Source organism: Vipera ursinii, assembly GCF_947247035.1.
Source record: "Vipera ursinii genome assembly, chromosome: 1".
Classification (NCBI taxonomy): Eukaryota; Metazoa; Chordata; class Lepidosauria; order Squamata; family Viperidae; genus Vipera; species Vipera ursinii.
In genome coordinates this window covers 344,141,539-344,166,978 of record NC_139512.1, presented here as the reverse complement: position 1 = coordinate 344,166,978, position 25,440 = coordinate 344,141,539, and the positions used below count along the sequence as shown (strand labels likewise).

Here is a 25,440-nt window from a genome sequence, read left to right as displayed (position 1 = left end):
GGGACTTTCCCAAAGAGTGGACTGAGGCTGGAGTCAGTGCATCAAGAGCCACCACACACAGATGGATCCTGGACATGGGCTTCAAATGTCATATTCCTCTTGTCAAGCCGCTCCTGAACAACAAACAACGTTGGAAGCGTCTTACCTGGGCTAAAGAAAAACAGACCTGGTCTGTTGCTCAGTGGTCCAAAGTCCTCTTTTCTGATGAGAGCAACTTTTGCATCTCATTTGGAAACCAAGGACCCAGAGTCTGGAGGAAGAATGGAGAGGCACACACTGCAAGATGCTTGAAGTCCAGTGTGAAGTTTCCACAGTCTGTGTTGATTTGGGGAGCCATGTCATCTGCTGGTGTTGATCCACTGTGCTTCATTAAGTCCAGGGTCAACGCAGCCATATACCAGGAGATTTTGGAGCACTTCATGCTTCCTTCCGCAGACGAGCTTTATGGGGATGCTGATTTCATTTTCCAGCAGGACTTGGCACCTGCCCACACTGCCAAAAGCACCAAAACCTGGTTCAATGACTGTGGGATTACTGTGCTTGATTGGCCAGCAAACTCACCTGACCTGAACCCCATAGAGAATCTATGGGGCATTGCCAAGAGACAGATGAGAGACATGAGACCGAACAATGCAGAAGAGCTGAAGGCCGCTATTGAAGCATCCTGGTCTTCCATAACACCTCAGCAGTGCCACAGGCTGATAGCTTCCATGCCACGCCGCATTGAGGCAGTAATTGCAGCAAAAGGGGCCCAAACCAAGTACTGAGTACATATGCATGCTTATATTTTTCAGAGGTCCGATATTGTTCTATGTACACTCCTTGTTTTATTGATTGCATGTAATATTCTAATTTTCTGAGATTGTGGATTTGGGGTTTTCATGAGTTGTACGCCATAATCATCACAATTATGACAAATCATGGCTTGAACTATCTTGCTTTGCATGTAATGAGTCTATCTCATATATTAGTTTCCCCTTTTAAGTTGCATTACTGAAATAAATGAACTTTTGCACGATATTCTAATTTTTCGAGTTTCACCTGTATTTCAAACGCATTGATAAGTGCCTAAGACTTCTCGCTTTTCAACTCCTTCCCTCTCGGAAATTCAGTTTGTGTCATTCCAACCTGGAATATAGGTGTAGCCTGGAGGAACATATTTTTTCTCCATTCCTGTGCTACTTTTCAGCTGCCTTTTAAGAGTTGCTTAGCACTCTTGCCTCCAAAGGGACACAGAATTAGTATTCCTATTTTGGAAGGGAGTCATTTGTTTTCTTGTTTTGAGGGCATGTTAAAGAAACGGGTGGCTATTGAATTCTGCAACTCATAAGTGTTCCTCAGCATTCTACTTTTTTATTACTACTATCATCAATACCAATGATGGGGAAAGGGTTGGTGTGCCTGTACAGGGTTTTTCAAGGACAGACTTGTTTTTCAGTTCATACACTCTGAAAAGCAAAGAAGGGAGATTCACAGCAGTTATGGCTGTAAGTCGAGGACTACCTCCTATAGTAACCATAGATATATCATCTGACATATAGTCCTCAAGATGCTTTCCTTTGGCACATAGGATTGCAATCTCTGGCACTACAAGCAAGTTGCCATTGTGTGCAATCTGCCCTTAGTCTGCAACTCAGGACATGGGGATGGTTGAATACCCTTAAGTTGCATGTAGAAAACTAGCATGACAAGGAAATGTTCGCTGTTGTGTTAGTTTTCTCTCTGTAAAAAATATTTGCATTATTCTACTTCTAATGGTGTTAGAAATGGGGAATCCAGACTGCAGTTTTATTTTTCCCATTATGAAGCCTTCAACCTTGCTGTCTCTCTCCCTTTCTTCCAGTTCAAAGGCCTGTCATCCACCCGCTTTCCAGTCCGAGTAACATGTTCTGTGTCACCAGCCTGGACCCTGATACCCTTCCCTCTGTTGCTACACTCCTTATGGATGTCATGTTTTACTCCAATGGGTATGTTCAGACTGGGGCATTTTCTTTTCTGAACTTGCTTATTTTAATCCCATAAAGAACATTTCTCATAGCAGTAGGATGAAGTTAGAGCTTTCTTCAATAAATGTGTCCTCAGATTAAACCAGCGTTCCTTGGCCTTGGTGCCTCTAGAGCAGGGGTCTTCAAACCTGGCCCTTTTATGACTTGTGCACTTCAGCTCCCAGAATTCAATAATAATAATAATAATAATAATAATAATAATAATAATAATAATAATAATAATAATAATAATAATAATAATAATAATAGTTGTTGTTGTTGTTGTTGTTGTTGTTATTATTATTATTATTATTATTATTATTATTATTATTATTATTATTATTATTATTGAAAATATCACATCTTCTTCTCTTAACTGCTATTTAGGAACAAAATAGGTTTTAGGACCCTTCTAGGCAATGCTGAAACCCTATGGCAGCTGTAGATTGACAATTTGAGAAATGATGTTTAAAAAAACCCCTCTGTTTTCTACGACTCTGAGAAAAAAACTCATAAATCCAGTATGAATACATCTCCAAAGCGTGATAAGAAGGAACACTAATTTGATAGCCTCACTCCACATCCAGTAGACTTTGCATAAGTTGAATGGACCCTAACCACGCTTGTCTTTGGCTCTTTCTTTACTCCAGAGTAAAAGATTTAGTGGCAAGCAATGAAGATTCTGAACACATTCGTTTTTTCTCATTTTCTCTCATTGAGGGATACATTTCTTTGGTGATGGATGTACAGACGCAGAAAAGGTAAGAATTGGAACAAATCTGAAATACTGGTCAAGATTTTGGATGTCTCAAAGTTATCTGCATTGTCAAGAAGGGGTTGAAAAGATTCCCAGAATAATTAAGGGTTTCTTGGTCCAACCTCAGATATGTAACCATTAACCATTTTTTACAGGAATATTTTTGATGCCTCCATAACTCTCTAGGTCTTTTAAAATATTTTTATTTTAAAAATCAGATAGAAAGATGCATGCTGCACGGTCAGTATGCCAGTCTTTAGAATCACGCTTATCTTCAAGAATGTGTTTAGGTTTCCCTAGAGTGGGATATATGTTGATCTATAACTGTAATAAGTATTTGATTGATTGAAGTGAGATAAAGAGTATTCTAAGGAGCTCCTGCACCTTCTGAAAAACAGATGTTTCATAATTAGCCATGTCCACCAAGACAACCATTTTATAAAAAGACACGTTTCTCTAGGCAGCCATTTCCTGAGATGGGCTCAAAATTGTAGTTATACTTCCAGCCTCTTTGTGGACTAAACCAAACCATCCTTTGAAAAATAGGATGATACATGATAGATAGATAGATAGATAGATAGATAGATAGATAGATAGATAGATAGATAGATAATGGATGGATGGATGGATAGATATGTGTACAGACACCATTGAATTATTGATTCAGAATTGATTGTCAGAATTGATTGTATTTCTTTATATATATTGTTTTGACACTTCTTTCTTTTTCTGCTATTTTCTCTGTCTCTTTCTCTGTTTAGATTTCCTAATAATCTGTTGTTTACAAGCGCATCAGGAGAACTCTGGAAGATGGTTCGCATTGGAGGGCAACCTCTTGGCTTTGGTATGTTACATCATACTGGTTGGCTGTTTGCCCTCTGCCTTTCTCTGTTGTCCCATCAGGATCAGGAGAAACCCCTCTGCTCCTTTTGCGGTTGTTGTGTTGTTGTTGTTTTTTAAAAAAAACCTAATATTGCTGAAACACTGAATAATGTCAAAAAGTGCATCACTGGGAAGATTATCTGAAAGCTGCCATTGTTGCTAAATGCTCCTCCAAGCTGATGTTAAGGAATCATTATTCTGAAAGTATTACAGGTAGTCCTTGCTTAATGGCAGTAATTGGGACCATGGCTAAGCGACGCAGTCATAAAGTGAGGGGTAGGCAAAAATCAGTGGGATCAGGAGTGATTTCCAATTTCTTGCCGGCCTCCCCTTTAATTTTCCTTGAAGGCAGCTGGCAGGGAGAAATTAGAAATGATGAAGTTTGCAAATTTCAGTCCCACCTGAGTCATGGTTCCTGGATTTTGGATGCATTCTGTAAGTGAGCACATTTGAGACAAGCTGATTCAAAATGGTTGCCCTGTGATGCTCCATTTCGCTTAGTTGAAAGCTACAAACAAACAGACACGAGTTTTAATGGTTTTGATGTCATCATCAAGCCCTCCCCTTCTTTGCAAGTTCTTTGTTCATCATATTTCCAAATACATCTGTGGTAACTTGAGAAGGCAAAACCTGGGGAAAGTAAAAAACTGAACAGTCACTTGGTTAATTGGATCCCTCAGTTAAACATTAACTTTATTAAATCATTTTAAAAGTTGCAACCCATCTAATGTCACTCAGAGAGGTGAATGTTTTCTTAGGCTCAGAATCTGTCTCTCCCCTTAATTCCACCTCCCCAAAAATATAAATGGGGGGAGGTACTCTGTGTGAATGTATTTTGATTGGCAGTTCTGTTACCAAATCATTGCAAACCATAAGAAAGTAGCTGTTCCAAGGTGACTCAGAAAAGCTTCATGGGCAAATGGTGACTGAATCCAGATCTCTTTCAGATTTGAGCATTGTCTATATTAGGATTTAAATAACCCTTTTCCAGGCCAAGAGCTACACTGATCTTCGAATAGTGTGCTAGAGAGGCTTACCGGACATTTAAATTTGATTTAGTGCCAACTCAGTTGAATACAGTGATTACATAGAGTAAATAGCATTGCTCCTTATATGTTTCGTAAGTGTCATCTCAACTCATTTTAAAAATTACAATCTGGTGGCAACTTCTAAAAAAGATTTTGGGGAAGGGAAAGGCTAGGACTTCAAGTTGTGCATCTCTGTTTAATGTATCCCCAAACCACACCTTTTGTGCATAAGAAACATATGCATACAGGCAGCTCTGGCAAACGTGGAGAACCTTTCAAGTGCAAAATATACTTAAATAAGGAAAAAAATGTTGAAAAACAAGCTGGAGGAGCAGACGAACCGAATAACCCAGTTACAAGCGCTGAGCATGTGCTGAATGAATATTGACTGACTGTCGGGGAGATGTAATCCTTGTAGGGGAAAAGGCATGGAATGAAGTACCATGGGAAAGATCATGGTTAGCTGATGGGCTTCATGAACTGAAAGTTCTGATGCTGGCCTGATTGGGGTGACCACCTTTTAACTGTTACAAGAAGTCCTCGACTTACGACCATTTGTCCAGCGACCATCTGAAATTACGACAGCACTGAACAATGGGACATAAAACTCCTGCTCAAAGTTAAAGCCTCTGCAGCACCCTTGCAGTCGTGTGAACAAAATTTTGGCCCTTGGCAAACTGCCTGCCTTTATGACCAACCATAGGGACACTGCAGGGCCCCTCCGACCACTCGTCCCCCTATATAACCTGTTGGTCCCTGCAGACTTTGAGAGTGCTTCCCACCCCACTGAGTCCCACCCCTCCTCCCCACACTCCTGTTTCAACTTACCTTTTGCATAGATCTCTTTTGGGAAGCAACCAATCTGCTGCGATGCTCACTTCTGGGAGAGTGCCATGCAGCCCACCCCTACCCCCCAATGTACAGGTAATCCTCAACTTACGACAGTTCATTTAGTGATAAATCAAAGTTAATGATGATACTGAAAAAAGTGACCTATGACTGTTTTTCACACTTATGGCCGTTGCAGCATCCCCACGGTCACGTGATCTTAATGTGGATGCTTGGCAACTGATTCATATTTATGACGGCTGCAGCGTCCCAGGGTCATGCGATCACCTTTTGCATCCTTCTGACAAGCAGGGTCCGTGGGGAAACCAGATTTGTTTAACAATCGTGTTGCTAACTTAGTAACTGCCGTGATTTACCTAACAACTGTGGCAAGAAAGGTCGTAAAACGGAGCGAAATTCACTTAACGAATGTCTCAGCAACAGAAATTTGGGGCACAATTGTGGTCATAAGTCGAGGAGCTGCCTGTATTGGGACACCAAGGAGTGAACTGGCTGACTCTTCTTCCTGAACAATAGCTCTGGAGAACCTAATTCCAGGTGGCTTCTACACAGATGGGAGCCAGGCCCAGTCAGACATTTTGGTGTTTGGGCAAAAGGTTAAGATATGTGATAATACAGTTCCATATGCTGAGGATGTCTGAATAAACACACTGAATCATATTTCAGTACCTGCTGTTTGAGGCAGTCACCTCATTCTGTCTAATGATAGGGCTGACCCTGATAGCTGCCTGCTCCCTATTATCTAAAGCTTTATTTGGTATCTCAACTTCCTCTGTTACTCTGCCTCCCAGGAGTTTTAAATGTATTGCATTAAATCCCACATTAGTAAGTCTGCAGGCTTCCCCACTTCTATCAGCCCTTCCTTACCGTCTCCTTGCAATAAAGAGTATGGACTTGGTAGCCTGCATGGCTGCTTATGGCTTGTTTAACTGCTCTCCCCTGTATTCAGAAGTGCTTTGAGGCCAAGGAAATGCCAGAGAAGAGGGACAATAAGTGACAGCAGGGAACGGATGACCTTCTGGAAACATCCCTTTTCCAGAGACAGGGAAAAAAAAGAAGGCGGCAGATTTGGCCCATTAGTTTTATATGACAGTGACCATTAATTCTTCTTGCAAGCCAGCTTGCAGATCAGTTGCAGGAAAGTAAGATTTTTAGGCAGTGATATTGTCACTGCTGCAATCTCTGCAGTCTCTTCTAATACGCCAGGGCGCCTTCCTTTTGATGGAGCTGGAACGGGGAGGGAAGTCTCATAAATCTGAGACTTCCTTCAGCAGAGAAGAAGGCTTCTGTGAGAGGACCAAAGTAAATTGACCATTATTGCATTGATAATGAGACTTTCAGGTTTTTTTGCTATTGCTTGTGACCATTTTTTTTTCTGTAGAGAAAGTCAGCAAAGTGATCCAGCTGCTGTTAGATGCTCTGAATACTGAGAACGGTAGCTTCAGTATGTCTGTAAAGCACCACCTTGGGGAAAACTGGAGACGAAAATAGCCTATATCAGTTAACTGAGCCACATCATTTTCAGCCCAGAATTTTCTAGCCATTTGGACTGCAGTTCCCATAATCCTTGCCCACTGAGAGGAAGGTTGGTAAAAGATCTGGGCCAGAACATCAGGAGCGCTCCTCCCTGAGGCACGTAACACAGATGGGATTGGCTTCCCTTCGTTGCAAAATCGGCAAACAAACAAGTTCTGAAGATTTAAATCCTAATTCTCACTCTAAAAATAGTGCCAGAACTATGCACCCTCCTCTCCCAGCTAAATCACTTTACAATATATCTGTGTCCACATGATAAGTAGGACTAAACTTAATATCTCTTGGAATGTATTATTCACGTCTTATCCTCATTGCCTTGAAGGGCTGTATTTTCTAAAGAAGAGGCAGGGAAGAACAGCTCTTTCTGTCTCCTGCTACAGGGCTGATTTTAGCAGCCACTTCCTGGTGTCTTCCATCATTTCATTTTTATGAATCGGGCAAGCTGTTGCTGCAACTGTCCCACCATTTTATTTTTCCAGCAGGTTCCAGAGAGACTAAAAAGAATTGCTACCATAGGCCAAAGGCAACTGTCCATGCTGCCATTAAATTAATAATGGTCTTGTAGAAATCATAAAACATGCCACTGTTTATATCTTTTTATTATATGTAGAAGGGTGTCTCAGTGGGTTAGGATGCTGAGCTTGTCGATCAGAAGGTCAGCAGTTTGGCGGGTCGAATCCCGAGTACCGCGTAACAGAGTGAGCGCCTGTTACTCGTCCCAGCTTCTGCCAACCTAGCAGTTCGAAAGCACGTAAAAATGCAAGTAGAAAAATAGGGACCACTACGGTGGGAAGGTAACAACGCTCCGTGTGGCTTTGGCGTCTAGTCATGCCGGCCACATGACCACGGAGACATCCTCAGACAAGCGCTGGCTCTTCGGCTTTGAAACGGAGATGAGCACCGGCCCCTAGAGTCGGAAACGACTAGCACGCATGTGCGGGGGAACCTTTACCTTTTTATTATATGTAGAACAAGTGAAAATGTGGTCTGGTATCCCATTCAGATTGAAACAAATGCATGCTTCTGTTTTAACAGTCAATTTACAACTTGCCAATAATGCAGCACCTACAAGTGACCTTTTGTGAAGCTCTAAAGTTGATTTTTGGTGGGGGAAAGTATGGATCCACTCTGGTGAGATTTCACTAGTTTTGCCTGGAAGATATAGATACGTCTGCTCTATACTCTGTGAGCTTTGAAATTTCACAAGGTCTTGGAGACAGGAGAGAGTTGCTGAAATCTCTATTGCAACTGTGCTTAAGGGGGCTTCCGATTCATAAACTAAGCAGAGGTTTCTGAATAATGTAAATAGGCCACTCTATGCAGAGTGTTTCTATAAATTAATTTGGATGTTATTGGGTCTTGGACAACTAAAGCTAGCTCTCTTTTTGCCATTGTGAAGTTTAATGAGCTTTTTCTTCTCCCCAGATGAGTGTGGAATCGTGGCTCAGATCTCTGAGCCTTTAGCTGCCGCAGACATCCCCGCCTATTACATCAGTACTTTTAAGTTTGATCATGCACTGGTGAGTTGATTGAGATGAATAATGTCTGTGCTACTCTCACTCTGCCTTTCTCATATGTTGCATATCTCCAGACAGTGTTAGCCAACACCTCAAAAGAGCCCTTACTTGGAGAAAGTTTATTTGCATGACCAGTAAGCAGCTGTCCATAGATTTAAAAGTAATTTTACCTGGAGAAGTCGGAAACATGTTTTCCCCAACTAAGCCTCAGGCTTAATCTTTCTTATAAAAATTACAAGATTCTGAAGGACACCATGTTCCTTATTTGTATGGGGCTTATAGAGGAGAGCTACCTTAACAAAATTCCCTCCTGCCTTTGGCTGAAGGTTTGAAACCTTTCAAATTGCCCTTGTCAATAGGGATGACTTTCCATTTTGTATTGATTTGCCATTCTCTTAAAAAAATGTAATGTCCCCCTCCAAAAAAAAATAAATAGGAAAGTTTGGATTTATTTTTGAAAAGCATATGTGCTGGTTGTAGGAATTTTATTCCTGTTTCCTTATTATTTATTTATTTATTTTGTTTTATTTAATTTCTATACCGCCCTTCTCCCGAAGGACTCAGGGCGGTGTACAGGGCAAATACCATAAAAATACTATATACAAAAGTTAAAAAATTCAATAATACAGCCCAATTCCAATAAAATTAATACAATAATATTAAAATACCCCAAACCCATCAGACCAGGCCGGACTGTTCAAATACCGTAAGTATGTTTTTAGGTCACATCAGAAGGAGCGAAGGTCGGGAGCCATCCGGAGCTCAACCGGTAAACGGTTCCAAAGGTCTGGCGCGCCCACAGAGAACGCCCTTCCCCTGGGGGTCGCCAGTCGACACTCTTTGACCGATGGCACCCTAAGGAGGCCCTCCCTGTGGGAGCGCACTGGACGAAGGGAAGTTGATGCCGGCAGCAGGTGCTCCCGTAAGTAATCCGGACCCATGCCATTTAGGGCTTTATAGGTCATTACCAGCACCTTGAATCTTACCCGGAGGGCAACTGGAAGCCAATGCAGCTCGCGGAGTAGAGGTGTTACATGGGAGTACCGGGAAACCCCCACCACCACTCGCGCGGCTGCATTCTGCACCAGCTGAAGCCTCCGAGTAGTCCTCAAGGGCAGCCCCATGTAGAGAGCATTGCAGTAGTCCAAACGGGAGGTCACGAGAGCATGAGTGACTGTGCGCAAGGCATCTCGGTCCAGATAGGGCCGCAACTGGCGCACCAGGCGAACCTGGGCGAAGGCCCCCCTAGTCACAGCTCCTATATGATCTTCCAAGGAGAGCTGTGAGTCTAGGAGGACACCCAAGTTGCGAGCCCTATCTACGGGGGGTAATATCTCACCCCCCATGGTTAGAGATGGAATAATCTGAATTTCCCGAGATGCCGGCACGCATAGCCACTCAGTCTTGTCGGGGTTGAGCCGAAGCCTGTTCCTCCCCATCCAGACCCGAACCGCCTCCAGGCATCGGGACATCACATCGAGGGCATCACTGGGGTGGTTTGGGGTAGAAATAAAAAGCTGGGTATCATCAGCGTATTGATGATACCCAACCCCAAAACCACGAATGATCTCACCCAGAGGCTTCATATAGATGTTGAACAGGAGGGGCGAGAGGACCGACCCCTGAGGAACTCCACAAATGAGAGGCCTCGAGGCCGACCTCTGCCCTCCTGCCAACACCGACTGCGAATGTCCCAGGAGGTAGGAGGAGAACCACCGTAAGACGGTGCCTCCCACTCCCAACCCCCTGAGACGCTGCAGTAAGATACCATGGTCGATAGTATCAAAAGCCACTGAAAGGTCTAATAGGACTAGGACAGAGGAACAACCCCTGTCCCGAGCCCGCCAGAGATCATTCACCAGCGTGACCAATGCCATCTCCGTGCTGTACCCGGGCCTGAAGCCCGATTGGTACGGGTCCAGATAATCAGCTTCCTCCAGGAACAAAGGAAGCTGATGCGCCACCACGCTCTCAACAACCTTCGCAAGAAAGCGAAGGTTGGAGACCAGACGATAGTTGTTTAAAACAGCTGGGTCCAGGGCAGGCTTCTTGAGGAGGGGTCTCACCACCGCCTCCTTCAAGGCGGCGGGAAAACTACCCTCACTCAAAGAAGCAGTTATCACTGCCTGAAACCAGCCTCGTGTCCCCTCCCGAGCCGAATAAACCAGCCAGGAGGGGCACGGGTCCAATAAACACGTGGTGGAGCTCAGCCTCCCCATAATCCTGTCCACCTCTTCCAGAGTCACTGGATCGAACTCCTCCCAGATAACATTGCCAAGACCGCCCATGTCCTCACCGTCAGACTCTGCCCAGTCGGAGTCCAAACCGGTCCGGATCCAAGTGATTTTGTCCAACAGATGTTGGCTAAACTCCTCGGCATGACCCTGCAAGGGCTACTCCCTCACCTCCTGATTAAGGAGGGAGCGAGTCACCCTAAACAGGGCGGCCGGGTGATTATCTACGGACGCGATGAGGGTAGCAAAGTAGTTAGACCTTGCCGTCCTCATCGCCGCGAGATAAGACCTCGTAAAGGACCTTAGTCGCAATCGGTCGGATTCAGACCGGCTGGACCTCCAGCAGCTCTCTAGGCCCCGTCTCCGACGCTTCATCTCCCGGAGCTCCGCAGAAAACCACGGAGCCCACTGGGATCACATGGGTACAACTTGGTTGAGTGCCTCCGTGGCTGCCTTTTCCCAGGCTTCCACTAAGGCATCGGCCGAGCTGTGAACAAAGGCGGCAGGTGGGGACCCAAGCGCTGCCTGGAACCGCTCAGGGTCCATCAAGCGCCTAGGGCGGAACCATCTAGTTGGTTCAACAACCCCACGACGGGGAGTGGCAAAACGGAAGACCAGCCGCAGGAGATGATGATCGGTCCATGACAGGGGCGTAACAATTGGGGAACCCCCACCCAGATCATCTAACCACCGGCCAGATAGAAAAATCAGATCGAGCGTGTGACACCCCCCCCCCCCATGAGTCGGGCCCTGAATTACTTGCATCAGGTCCATGGCCGTCATGGAAGCCATGAACTCCCGAGCTAACTCAGATGATCCCCCAGGGATGGCAGATTGAAGTCACCCAAAATCATAAATCTGGGGAATTCAATCACCAACCCCGAGAGGATGTCGAGAAGCTCAGGCAGGGCTGCTGCTATGCGACTAGGCGAAAGGTACACCAGCAGCAAGCCCAACTGAGCCCTAGGGCCACATCTCATGAGGAGAGACTCACACCCGGCTATTTGGACAACGGTGGCCTCCCGCGGACATAAGGTCTCCCTCACAACTACCGCCACACCCCCGCCCCTACCCTGAGCCCGAGGCCGGTGAAGCACCTGGAAACCTGGTGGGCAAATGTCAACCAGAGGGACACCTCCCTCTGGGCCCAACCAGGTCTCCGTAATGCAAGCCAGGTCCGCACGCTCCTCCTCAACCAAATCACGGATGAGAGGGGCCTTATTGACTACGGACCTGGCGTTAAAATACACAAGCCTGAGCTCAGGTGGCTGCTCATCCTCGTTCCCGGAACCACGGGACAAAACCAGAGGGTCGGAGCGCATCACCGCTTGAAGATTATAAAGCCAAGAATATCTGAAAAACCTGGGGGCTTTTTGTGAATACTGATTTCTTCTCCAGTTCCTCCTAGAATGACCCTCTAACACACTGTACACTTTAAAAAGGAAATATAAAATATCCCCCCCAGAGAAGAATCATCTGTAACCAAATTTTGCCCAACTCACATTCATGTAGGAAATATTTGAAGCATGCAAATTCACTTCCAACAAGTTTCAGTGCCAAAATCTACCATTCTTTACCTAATCATTATGAGGAGGTGTTGAGAATTACACAAATTCTCAACAGTTTTTCTCATCTATTTGACACCACACCTGGGTTATTTGACTTTTCAAGCCAGGCATTGTGTATTTCTGCCCTCACCAACCCACCCCTCCAACTCTCATGGGGGTGTCTGTTATTTTTCCTGTTAACAAGGCATTAAGCTCCTTTCCACCTGCTGACCTTTAACCCATTAAAAGCTTGAGCAGAAAAGTCAAAATTGTTTCTCCTCCCCCCACCCCCCCTCTCTTTGCTATTAGCATCGTCTTCTTTTTCCAGCTTGGAAGCCGTAGTGTGTATTTAAGAACAGAAAGTCAACATGATCTCAGATAGCGAAGGTCAAATGATTAGATTTGTTGGGTTTACTTTCCTTGAACATTAACCATATCAATGAGATAAGCCCATCCACTCCTATCTCAAAACTAACACACTGACCTATTTCTCACTCATGTGATAACATCTGCAGCTGGCCCTACCTCTTCAGGTGAGGCTCTCACCTTACTAATGCTCATATACCTATAAATAAGCTCCAGGCAGAGAATTTGTCAAGTCAAGGGAGAAAGCTAAGGTAGTTCTTGTCTTCATGCACACTTCATTTCTACCAGTGCAACACCAAATCTTTATTTCAGAGTTGGCTTTGATCATTCTCCTTTGGCTTAATAAAAAGTAAGTTGTTTACATTCCAAAGGGAAGAAGAAAACATTGTGAACTATTAATGAGAGAAGTATGAAACTCTTGCATTTACCTTATTTACAAGGGGTTGATTCATTGCATAATCCTGGTAGTCCTTGACTTGTGACCACAATTGAGCCCAAAATTTCTGTTGTTAAGTAAGACAGTTGTTAAAGTGAATTTTGCCCCATTTTGTGACCTTTCTTGCCAAAGTTTTTAAGTGAATCACTGCAGTTACGTTGGTAAAACAGTTGTGAAGTGAATCTGGCTTCCCCACTGTTTTTGCTTTTCAGAAGGTTGCAAAATGTGGTCCTATGGCCCTAGGACACGGCAACTGTCGTAAATGTGACTCAGTTGCCAAGCATCTGAATTTCGACCATGTGGCTAAGGGAATGCTGCAATGATTGTACGTGTGAAAATTGGTCATAAGTCACTTTTTTCAGTACTGTTGTAATTTTGAATGATCACTAAAGGAACTGTTCTAAGTTGAGGACTGCCTGTAGTGCTTAACTTCCCACGCTTCAGTGAAAATATAAGGTCAGAGATGAGCAGAGAGGCTGGGTCTAACAAGAAAACTGGAGTTTCTTCATTGTCTTTTTCCTATGCAGACAATCTATTGACAGTCTAAATCAGTGTTTCTCAACCTTGGCAACTTTAAGACATGTGGACTTCAGCTCCCAGAATTTTCTAGCCACCGTAGCTGACTGGAGAATTCTGGGAGTTGAAGTCCACTCATCTTAAAGTGGCTACGGCTGAGAAACATTGGTCTGCAGCAGGGGTGTTAAACTGCCAGCCCGGACGCGTCATGCGGAAGCTGCGCCCACCCCATTGCTGGCAATGGCAAAACCGTCCTGATACGTTGCGCAATGTCACGTGACGTCACAAGTTTGACATGTCTGGTCTACAGCATAATAGAAAAATAAACCTAACACAACAGAATCCAAAAGATGTGTGAAGTAGCCGAAGGACCACTCGGGACGACAGGCTAGTAACAACAGGTTTATTTTAAGAGCAAGGCAAACATAGAATAACTTGTCCGGCTTTTATAGCCGGCAGCTGGTAGCGAGGACCAATCAGCGGTGTTCATTTTGGCGCCCTGTCAGGCAGGAACCAATCCGCGTCGTCTTTCGTTGACAGCTCCGGCTTCCGCGTGTCTTGGTGTTTTGACAGCTGCGAGCTGTCAGTGGTTGCGCCTGCGCTGTACGGTGGACGCTTTGACAGCTCAGGCTTCTTCGTAGTCCGGCGTTTGACAGCCGCGAGCTGTCAGTGGTGGCGCCTGCGCGGTGCGAGGAACTTTGACAGCTGTCAAAGTTCCCGCGTGTTTTCCTGTCAGGCTGCTTTTAGTTTCTACCCTTTGTTGCAGCCGTATTATTAGAACTGTTAACATCTATACCTATCTATTAAAGGATTGTTTACATATATAACACACCCCTTACCCCTCCCCTGGTGCGTTTCCGTCCTCTTGGATGTTTGAACCTGCCCACTGATAGTCTTTTAGGTAGGTGGGTGGTCTCCGATTCCTGGTCGAGCGGCGAAGGGGTGGAGGTTGGTCTGGTTCCGGATCTTCGTTTTGGTGTTCTTCTTCCTGGTTTGGGATAGGCAGCATTTCCGGTGGGGGCTGTATGCTGGCGTTGGTTGGTTGCTCAGAATGGTGTGGTGGTTGTCTGGGTCTGAGCTGATCAATATGGCGGCGAATGTTGCCCTGTGCTTGCGTAGCTATAAGGTATGATATGGGCCCTGTTTGTTTTATTACTGTCCCTTGGACCCACTTGTTTTTATCTGTGTATGATCGTGCCCAAATCAATTGACCTGGGGTGAGTGTGCGGGCGGGTTGGGGGTGTTGTTTTTCTTCTGGATACGTGTCCGGGTGCAGTCTGTCCAGACGTGTTATTAGCCTTCTCCCCCATCTTAATTCCGCCGGTGATTTGCCGGTCGTGGAGCATGGTGTTGTGTGTTGTGCTAAGAGGAACTGGCTGAGGCGCCTCTGCCAGTTTCCTTTAACGAATTTTTTTAATGCTTCTTTTGTGGATCGTACCATAATTTCAGCCATTCCGTTTGACGATGGGTGGAACGGCGCCGACGTGACCAGCCTAATACAATTCTTCATAGCGAAGATCTGAAATTCACGAGAGGTGAATTGAGGTCCGTTGTCAGAAACTATGGTGTCAGGTAGGCCGTGAGTAGCGAATATTTTTCGTAAAGCTTGAATAGTGGCTTGGGACGTTGTTTTTCTAAGGGGTGTGACTTCCAGCCATTTTGAGTGGCTGTCTACTACAATTAAGAAACTTTGGCCTTGGATGGGTCCAGCAAAATCTATATGTATACGTGACCAAGGGTTCCTGGTAGTCTCCCATTTATGGATTGGGGCCTGGGGTGGTTCATTCCTGGTCTCTTGACAGGCATAACACCCCCCCCACATACTTTTCTATTTGTTTATCTATGCCCGGCCACCACACATAACTTCTAGCCATCGCCTTCATTTTTACAATTCCAGGGTGTCCTTCGTGTAAAATTTGTAATGTTTGGTCTATGTTTTTCTCTGGTATGATAACCCTATTTCCCCACAGCAGGCATCCTCTATGTGTTGAGATCTCATTTTTTCTGTTAAAATAAGGTTGGAATTGAGGTTGTGGATTTTGAGCTGGCCATCCTGTTGTGGCCCATTTGAGGATTCTGGCAAGTATTTTATCTTTGGCAGAATTATTAGCTATGATGTTTGCAGTCAGGGGGCATTCTGGAAGTTGGGAGATTGCTAAAATCTGGCTGGCTGGGGCTGGGTCTGAGTCCCTGGTTTGTATGGGCAGTCTGCTGAGGCAGTCAGCATGTCCCAATTCTTTACCTGGTTTATGTATTAGTTGATAGGAATATGCTGCTAAGAAGGTTGACCATCTTAGCATTCTCGGGGAGAGTATTTGTGGGGTAGTTTTATTCCACGTGAATATGCCTAGCAGGGGTTTGTGATCTGTGATTATGGTAAATGGTCTTCCATATAGGTAATCATGAAATTTTTTGACCCCTGCTACTATTGCTAGGGCTTCCCTGTCAATTTGGGCATAGTTTCTTTCAGCTTTGGTTAGCGTGCGTGAATAGAAGGCTATGGGTCTTTGTGTGCCGTCCTTGAATATGTGACTTAAGACGGCCCCGATCCCATAGGGAGAGGCATCGCAAGCGATGCATATTGGGGTGTCCTCCCTGAAAAGAGTGATAGTTGAACTGTGACAGATAATCTTTTTTAACGATTGGAAGCTACTCTCATGCTCTTTGGTCCAGGACCAAGTTGTACCCTTGTCTAGGAGTCTATGCAGAGGCTCCGCAATAGTGGCCTTATGGGGGATGAAGGCATGGTAAAAGTTTAACAATCCTAAAAAGGATTGCAGCTCTTGTTTGTTCCTAGGACTAGGTGCGGTCTGAATAGCCTGCAGTTTTTCTGAGGTGGGGTGAATGCCCTGGCTATCTATTTTGTACCCTAGGAATTCAGTGGATGTAACTCCAATAGAGCATTTTTCCCGCTTAAGTTTGAGGCCGGCTTCTCTGAGCCGGCTCAGCACAGCTGACAGCCTGTCAGCTAAGTTTGCCTCGTTTTCTCCGGCGATGAGAACATCATCGAAATAGGGGCAGACCCCGGGTATTCCCTTCAGGGTCTTCTCCATGATACCCTGAAATATACCCGGGGCCGCCGATATGCCAAATTGGAGCCTCTTTACCTTAAAGGCACCGCGGTGGGTGACAATTGTCTGGGCCTCCGCAGTGTCTTCAGTGACAGGCAGCTGTAAATACGCCTGTGTGAGATCAAGCTTGGCGAAAAGGGCGCCAGAGCGGATGGAAGCAAATACGTCCCTTACCGCTGGCACCGGGTAGGCATGGGGGCTGAGGGCTAAGTTGACTGTCGCCTTATAATCAGCGCACAGTCTTACTTCCCCGTTAGGTTTGATTGGAGTGACGATAGGGGTCTCCCAGGTTCCCCCTTCTGTTGGCTCCAGTACCCCTAGTCCTACGAGGCGATCAAGTTCGTTTTCGATTTTTTCCTTAAGGGCAAAAGGTACCCTCCTGGCTCTTAACTTGACTGGTTGGATTGCAGGGTTTAGCTGTAAGGAGATGGGGGGGCCCGTGTATTTCCCTAAAGTGCCATCGAAAACGTCGGTGAACTTATCGCAAACGGCTTCTAGGCTGGGCGTTAGGATGGTGTTAACCCCAGTTAAAGCGATACCTAGTGGGCTGAACCAGTTTAGTCCTATCAAATTGGTACGGTTCCCTGGTGTAACTAAAACCTCCAGGGGACCCTTGAACCCCTTGTACTGCACTACGACCTTGGCTTTTCCTTCCAACGGAATGGGGGTTTTCTGGAAGTCGGCTAGGTGTACCTGAGTTTGTTTCAGGGGAATTTGTCCCCGGCCCTTCTGACAGATCTCCTGATAGGTTGTTAGAGAAATTAAGGAAACAGCCAACCCAGAATCTACTTCCATGTGGCAGGGCACCCCCTGAATTCTGACCCAGACCTTAACCTTGGAGCTTATGCTGTTTACTCTGTCCACTGTCTCTACCAGGGGCCCTGGGTGGGGTTCTCTGCTGGCCTGGTCTGCTGGCCTACCTGGGGGGTTTGCCTCCACCTCATTGATGTTGTCCCGGCCCTTGCTGCGGCACACCGGCTTGATGTGGCCAGTCTTCCCACAATTGTGGCATTTCGCGTTCCTAAAGCGGCAGCTTCCTCGGGCATGATTGCCCCCGCAGCTGGCACAGGCGGCTCGTTGCTCGTAACGCGGCGGCGGCGGTGGAGGGTTCCTGGGCCCCCGGCGGTCCGACGTTTTTCCCCTTCTTGGCTGTCGGTGCTCCATTCGGCGCTGCAGGGCTTCTCCGTCGGTGAAATCCACCGATTCTCCGCTGTCGCTGAAGGCTGCGCTTTCCTGGTAGACGGTCGCGGGGGTCTCCGGGGTCGTGTTGGTCGGTTTCTTCTTGTGGCTGTGTTCGTATGCCATGATTTCCCTGGTCAGCTCGGCCAGGTTCATGTCGGGTTTGGACGTCAGTTTTTTCTGTAGCTTCTCGTCCCTCAGACCGATCACCACCTGGTCTCTGATGCGGTCTTCCAGGTCGGGAAAGCAGCAGTTCCTAGCGGCGTGTCTGACCCCGGCGATGAATTCGTTGGCGGGCTCGTCCTGCCGTTGTTTCTTTTGTGCGAATTGCACCCGCCAGTACAGTTCTGATCGAGCCGGCATGTAGTATTTGCTCAGCTGGTCCACCAAGTCCGCGTAGGAGACTTCAGTGATGGGCACTGGGCTGAACAACCCAACGGCTGCATCGTACACCGTGGGCCCGCTGATGTACAGCAGAGCGGCGGCCTTTGCTCGGTCGTCAGTGATCTTACTGACGAGGAGGAATCCCTCGACTTGGCCGAGGTGTGATTGCCATCTCTCGGGATGGCGGGTATCAAACTCCCTCACACGGCCGAAGTTTGCCATGTCGTCCGGTCCTGGGTTGCTCCGATGGAAGTTAAAACTTCCGTGACAGCTCTTGCCGGGAACTCCCTTCCTCGGCCGTGACTTCAGCTCCGGAGCGATCCCATCCTCGTCGCCAGTGAAGTAGCCGAAGGACCACTCGGGACGACAGGCTAGTAACAACAGGTTTATTTTAAGAGCAAGGCAAACATAGAATAACTTGTCCGGCTTTTATAGCCGGCAGCTGGTAGCGAGGACCAATCAGCGGTGTTCATTTTGGCGCCCTGTCAGGCAGGAACCAATCCGCGTCGTCTTTCGTTGACAGCTCCGGCTTCTGCGTGTCTTGGTGTTTTGACAGCTGCGAGCTGTCAGTGGTTGCGCCTGCGCTGTACGGTGGACGCTTTGACAGCTCAGGCTTCTTCGTAGTCCGGCGTTTGACAGCCGCGAGCTGTCAGTGGTGGCGCCTGCGCGGTGCGAGGAACTTTGACAGCTGTCAAAGTTCCCGCGTGTTTTCCTGTCAGGCTGCTTTTAGTTTCTACCCTTTGTTGCAGCCGTATTATTAGAACTGTTAACATCTATACCTATCTATTAAAGGATTGTTTACATATATAACACAATGTGGACTAGAGCTATCATCCACACCAACAGGCCCATCAGAATAGAGTGGCTTTCTCTGCTCTTCAAAATGCAAGCAAGAAGGTACCTCACATATGCAAAGTATTTTTTATAACATGGGGGCCAACTTAGAGCTCCCACTGCTGGTGGGGATCTAGAACAGCAGAGCTTGAGCACACTGGTAGGCTGAATCTGATCAGGAGAAACAATCCTGCAAATTCTGCCCACAGACTGGAGTTCGATCTTGACAGGGGTAAAGGTTGACTCAGTCTTCCATCCTTCCGAGGTTGGTAAAATGAAGACCCAGATTGCTGGGGGGCAATAGGCAAATAATGCTTACATTGTAAACCACCCAGTGCTGAAAAGCACTATGGGGTGGTATATAAGCCTAAATGCTATTGCTATCCAAAATGTCAGTTTACCCTCTTGAACCTTTTGGTTGTTTTTTTTTCTCCTCACAGGTTCCAGAAGAAAATATCCACGGTGTTATCAACGCACTCCAAGTCAGTCAACCTGAAAAATATTAAGTTTTTGTGTTTTTTTTAGAATGGGACCCACGTGTATTTTGAGACAAAGAATTCTTCTCAGTATTTCCTAGCAATGGGGTGGGTGATTCTTTCTTTTTTTCTTTTTTTTTCTTTTTTACTCCAAAGAGAGCACGGGAGGAATATTGTCATGCCACGAAGAAGTGATGAAACAAAAGACTATTGCATAGGCAATTGACTCCCAGTAGCTTTTTACAAAATAGTAATAAAAAATAATATCTTCAAGGCAGGGAGGAGATGAAGAAAGAATCTTTGGGATTAAAGCACTGTGAAGGTTTTTTTTGGCATTCCGCTCTGAAGCGAAATGTCACTATTATGCTGTTGTTTTCGTTTTTGTTTTTCCCCTTTGGTTGGTGTAGTTGGTATATGCTACAGTTGTATTCACATGGAAACTGCGAACCTGGAATTGCTGGTGATGCCATTTGATCAGAGAAAAGCAGCGTGTTCATGTTGTTTGGAGATCCTCTTGCTAGCCAGATTGGGTCTCGTGCCCAGAAATGACTGGAATAGGAAGTAGCATTTTTCAATCCGGGCTTGTGAATGGGTTGGACTTCAACTTTCCTAACTTCTCAACCAACGTGGCTTTTCAGGAATCAGCAACAAGCTTTCATGGATAACCTGTGGCCTGTGGCACGCCCATAAAACTCAAAATGGCCGTGGAAACATTGCAATTGTAATGGCCAAATCTAGCAGGATTTTGTAAGATCTCCTTGAGAGTTCAGGTGACAATGCCAAAACCCATCTCTCTCTCTCTCTCTCTCTCTCTCTCTCTCTCTCTCTCTCTCTCTCTCTCTCTCTCTCTCTCTCTGTGTGTGTGTGTGTGTGTGTGTGTGTGTGTGTGTCTCTGTGTGTGTGTGTCTCTGTGTGTGTGTCCCTGCTATCATTAGATCTGTCTCATCAAATGGTTGCTGAGTCTCAGTTAAGCTTCATGCCCATCCTCCTATCTCTTGGTTTGTCTCTGCTGTAGCAAATCCTGATCTGGAGTTGATTTACAAAGCTGGTCTGATTAGAGGAGTAAGAAGCCAAAGCCCATATTTAGATTATAACACTAAGATTTCCCTCTCTGATAAATTCATGTTAGCCTAAGGGCTCAAACCATGTCTCTCCCCCTCCCCCCCTTCAACCCTCGGATGCAGCATACACAACTCTTCCAAACATTGCCAATCACTAAATTGAAGATTGTTCATGTGAGCGATAGGGAAAGTAGTTTAATATGTAGGGAGTAATCATGTGAATGGAACAGATTTAAGTTCATTTAAATTAAACTAAGCCAAATATACAGTAGTCTTTGTTTTGGCCTGGACTTGGCACCAAGGAAAGAGGGTGGCTCTTGACCCTGGCAGCTGTGCTCTGCCAGCTGCAGCTTCTAAGATGACCCAGCCTGGCTGGGAAGTGCCAGGGTGCTGGTCAGCAACCAGAAACTAGATTGTATGGATCAATGGTGGACTAGCCTACTTAAGGAGAAGAAAATGTTGAATTGTGTTGCTTCCTCTTAAGTAAACCATTTTAGACTATCGTCCTACACACATTTAGTATGAAATGCAGGTATATTTCTGGTTGTGCTATTAACATGGCAGCTGAAAAATGAAATTGAATGCTTCCATTTTTATTGGGAAGGAAGTAGAAGACTAAAACATCCATTGAGAGGAAAACAGAAGAATAGAAAGCTCTGGATTTGCAACCAGATCAACACATACTAACTAGGGGATACTGGATCACACGTGTTAAGACCCCCTGTGGAACCTCAGACCTAGCAGTGATTAATACCACAGATAGCTCTTCAGTAATGGCAGTCTTCACTAACTGCATTGATGGAAATGCCAGATAATGTATACAAGAAATGATTTGTGAGTGACCCTTTATCCCAACATTTTAGCTGAATAGTACATGTGTTAAGATGATCATTGACAAAGGTCTTCACAAGTTGAAACTAGAATGAATGTGAAATGCAAACTCTGACTGGTTAATTTGCAAATCTGGCTGTTGTGCTGACACAAGACAATTGGATTCATTCAGAAAACCATGGTTAAGTACCCAGCTAGGCTGTTTTCCTTGCTGTCACAACAGGCCTCCTTCCCCATTTGACTTTCTTTAAAAAAAAGGCAATTGACAAGCAGGAAAGCTCACACCAACTGACTCATTTATGGGCTCTCATAGATGAATGATTTGTGATTACCTGTGTTATTTGTGGCTGACATTTTGTGGATGAACACACGCAAATACCCCAGTAGCCATTTTGTAATTGCAGCTACCACATGCTGTCACATTCCCAAATGGTCAAAAAGGTTGCCTAGTCCTATATATCCCAGTCCCCCTTGAATCTTTGTGTGTGTGTGTGTGTGTGTGTGAGGATCCAACTTGGGACTTCTGTTCCTCTCTGCTTTCGTCCAGATTATAGGGAAAGAAAACTTGCTGGATTCCAAAAAAAGGTGTACAGTATTCCCTCATGCATTCTGTTTCTCCACAATGACCATACAGAGGCCTTCAAGTGCAAGATTTCACTAGGTGATCAGAGCTGGCTGGCACATCAATTAGCAGGGGTAGTTTGCACACTGAAAAAGTTCCAGGGCCGGTCGAAGTGAAATTATCCTTCCCTGAGATCTTGAAAGCCACTACAGCCAGAAAAGATGAGACTGAACTGCTTGCCCAGGTAGCTTAGCCTAACATAGAATTTCTTCCTACCTGCAGCATTTCCTTTGTCTGGGTGAAGGCTGCTTTAAACTAAGCAGTGAATTTTGCACCTGTATGTTTCTACTAAATCCCCTAATGGTGCTCTCCAGATGTGCTGGATCACGGCACCATTAATTCTCAACCAGCATGATCTAGCTAATTTTTTTACCAGCTTGGGAAGGGGTGCAACATTTTCTGTAAAAAAAAATAAATAAAATGGGTGCGTTATTGGCCCAGGTTGCCCAAGGGTAACATTCACCAACCTGGAGCCCTCTGGAAGAGGTGGGCATTACAACTCTTTAAATTCCCAGGCCCTTCTGAGAGCACTTGCAGATTATAAGGTTGGAGGTTATCTTACATCCAGTTCAGTTGCAAGAAGGAAAAATGGTACTTTGATTTTTTTTTATGTAATTCCTTCTTAGATTACTAAAAGGGCTAAGCCCAGGCTGTGGTGTTTTGGACATGTAAAATATGATTTCTGAATACTTATACTTAGAAAAAACCTCTGTGTTGCTGCAATTGTATACCTCTAAGAGAGCCTTCTGCGGCCTCCCAATACATCTTTGGTGCAAAATTTAAGCTTTGGTGTCACTCTGAATCTTTTCTCCTCTCTTTATGCTCATTCTGCGTCCTAGGTAAAGGTAAAGGTTCTCCCGCACATGCGTGCTAGTCATTTCCAACTCTAGGGGCCATTGCTCATTTCCGTTTCAAAGCTGAAGAGCCAGCGCTTGTCTGAGGACGTCTCCATGGTCATGTGGCCGGCATGACTAGACTCCAAAGGCGCACGGAACGCTGTTACCTTCCCACCGTAGTGGTCCCTATTTTTCTACTTGCATTTTTATGTGCTTTCGAACTGCTAGGTTGGCAGAAGCTGGGACGAGTAACAGGCGCTCACTGTGTTATGCGGCACTCGGGATTCAACCCGCCAAACTGCCAACCATCTGATCGACAAGCTCAGCGTCCTAACCCACTGAGCCACCGCGTCCCTATTCTGCATCCTACTACATGGCAAATAATATACGAACGAACGAAGGCAAATATACCTACCCAGGATAATGTTGCAGGATCCAATCTGGGTCGGTCACCAGAACCAGACGTTTAGTCTTCCGAGCTTTTGGACTCATGTTGGAGCTCATCCTTGGGGAACTTCTCTCTCACCAGAATCTGTCACACTGTCAGACCTGTCTCAGCTTGAACCTCTAAGAATAATCTTTAACTCAATTTCAGTGAGAAAGGAATAGTTGACTAGAAGTCAAGTGAATTACAGTAAGTCAAAGCCAGAACTGAAAAGTGTGCGCCAAAAGTTTCAAAGTGTAACATTTCCCTCCCCTAGCTGCCTCCCATCCCTGGTCCCCCATGTCCAGTCAAATTTGAACAAGATGGTTTTAGAACGGTCAATTCAGGAGTAGATTTGGCATACAGCTGTGTTCCATTCCCAGCCATCTGACCTTGAAGCTTCTCTCAGATGCAGTAAGCTTTCATTTCCCCTGAAGCTTCCCCCCTCCCATCTAGCCACCCCCCCCCCCCTTGAGGTCATGGCAGTTGGTACTGAATGCAAAGCAAAAGCATGAAGTGGCAGCTGACACATGCTGGTGAGAGAAGCCCCCTGAGGGTGGGCTCCATCCCAAATCTGAAAGCACAAAAGACTAAACCTCTGGTCCCCGTGACTGACCCAGATTGGATCCTGCAGAGGCCCCCAACCTTTTGGGCACCAGGAACCGGTTCCGCGGAGAAAGGTTTTTCTGTGGACCGGAGGGGTCGTGGTTTTGCGTGTTGTCTGCATCTCACGGATAGGGCTTCACTTCTTTCCATAGCCCAGTTTCTGGCATGCCGTGGCCCTGTGCCGGTCCAAAGACCGGGGGTTGGGGACTCCTGATCTACTCCATTTCTACTGTTCTCATTTTGAGTACCAATTGTGGGAATCCAAAACGAGGCACAAGGGGCAAGTTGAAGAGGAGATCCCAAAATTTGCCAACGCACCCAGAAATCTTTAAAATATAGGGGAAGGGAGGAGGAAGAGTTTAAAGGTAGTCCTTAACTTACAACCATTCATTTAATGATCATTCAAAGTTACAACAGCACTGAAGGAAGTGACATGACCATTTTACCCTTAGGACCATTGCAGTATCCCCATGGTCATGTGATTGAAATTCAGACCCTTGGCAACTGGCTTGTATTTATGACGGTTGCAATGTCCAGGGATCATGTGATCACCTTCTGTAACCTTCGGATAAGCAAAGTCAATGAGGAAGCCAGATTCACTTAACAACCATGTTACTAACTTAACAACTGCAGTGATTCACTTACCAAATATGGCAAGAAGTCATAAAATGGGGAAAAACTCACTTAACAATGACTTTGCTTAGCAACAGAAATTTTGAAATCAATTGTAGTCCTAAATCAAGGACTAACTGTACACTATTCAATGAAATCTAAACACACTTAGAGGGTGGTGAACTTAGAAACCAGAAATTGGAATGGAACGGTAAGAATCACAACTGAATTTATTCCAGTGCAGAATTCTGGTACCACTCTCGTCATGACAGGACTACTAAATTCAAGAATTCAATGTGATTTGATGTTTTTTTTTCCTGGTCTGAGTTTCCAATCCTGTAAAACACTATTATTGTCCCCTCTAGCAGTAGATGGGGAGCAGAGTTTCAATGGAAGCTCTTCCTGCTTCCTAACTAAGATGTAAAGAAGGCCATTTCTAGCTTCCATTTCAATTAACTGCAGTTATGCAGGAAACATAACTAAGTAAAACAAATCTCCCTTTATACTCCTTAGCTTGAAACTGGCTTGTTTCAATAAGCCACAATTAAAGACTACTCATTATTTGTTCTGGTTCAGATCTTGAGTTGTTAGTCTACCTGCTCGTGGCAATGTCAGACAAAGTAATGACAATACTGACAAATCCATTGGTCCACCAACGTAAAAAATAATCCAAAGGTTTCCAACATATTGTGTGTTCCTTCTAAGTAAATTCCAACGTGGAATTATCTCAGCCAGAGGGTGAAAAATACGCTTTTCTTGCCAAGAAATTTTTGAAAGCAATGATATGTGAGACAGAGTAAGGGGCACAACCACTTGTGATGGAAATGATATCAGTGAGAACAAGCCAGGAA

The 25,440-nt window shown here is 45.4% G+C and overlaps 1 protein-coding gene across 3 annotated transcripts in view; it reads left to right on the top strand.

Moving 5' to 3' along the window:
- CASTOR2 (cytosolic arginine sensor for mTORC1 subunit 2) overlaps positions 1-19,690 on the top strand; it is a 118,889-nt gene extending 99,199 nt beyond the window's left edge. Inside the window, exons 5-10 of one of the 3 annotated variants that reach the window (XR_014490827.1) lie at positions 1,844-1,967; positions 2,636-2,746; positions 3,504-3,586; positions 8,463-8,557; positions 9,277-9,476; positions 19,562-19,690. Coding sequence is in view for 2 of the 3 variants with exons in the window: in XM_083349400.1 (XP_083205526.1) it covers positions 1,844-1,967; positions 2,636-2,746; positions 3,504-3,586; positions 8,463-8,557; positions 19,562-19,627 (479 nt within the window). In the remaining variant the exon portion in view is untranslated. Of the gene's footprint in view, positions 1-1,843; positions 1,968-2,635; positions 2,747-3,503; positions 3,587-8,462; positions 8,558-9,276; positions 9,477-13,013; positions 13,240-19,561 lie in introns of those variants that run through there. The other 2 variants (XM_083349400.1, XM_083349401.1) reach the window with 2 other exon arrangements.
- Positions 19,691-25,440: the final 5,750 nt, after the last annotated feature.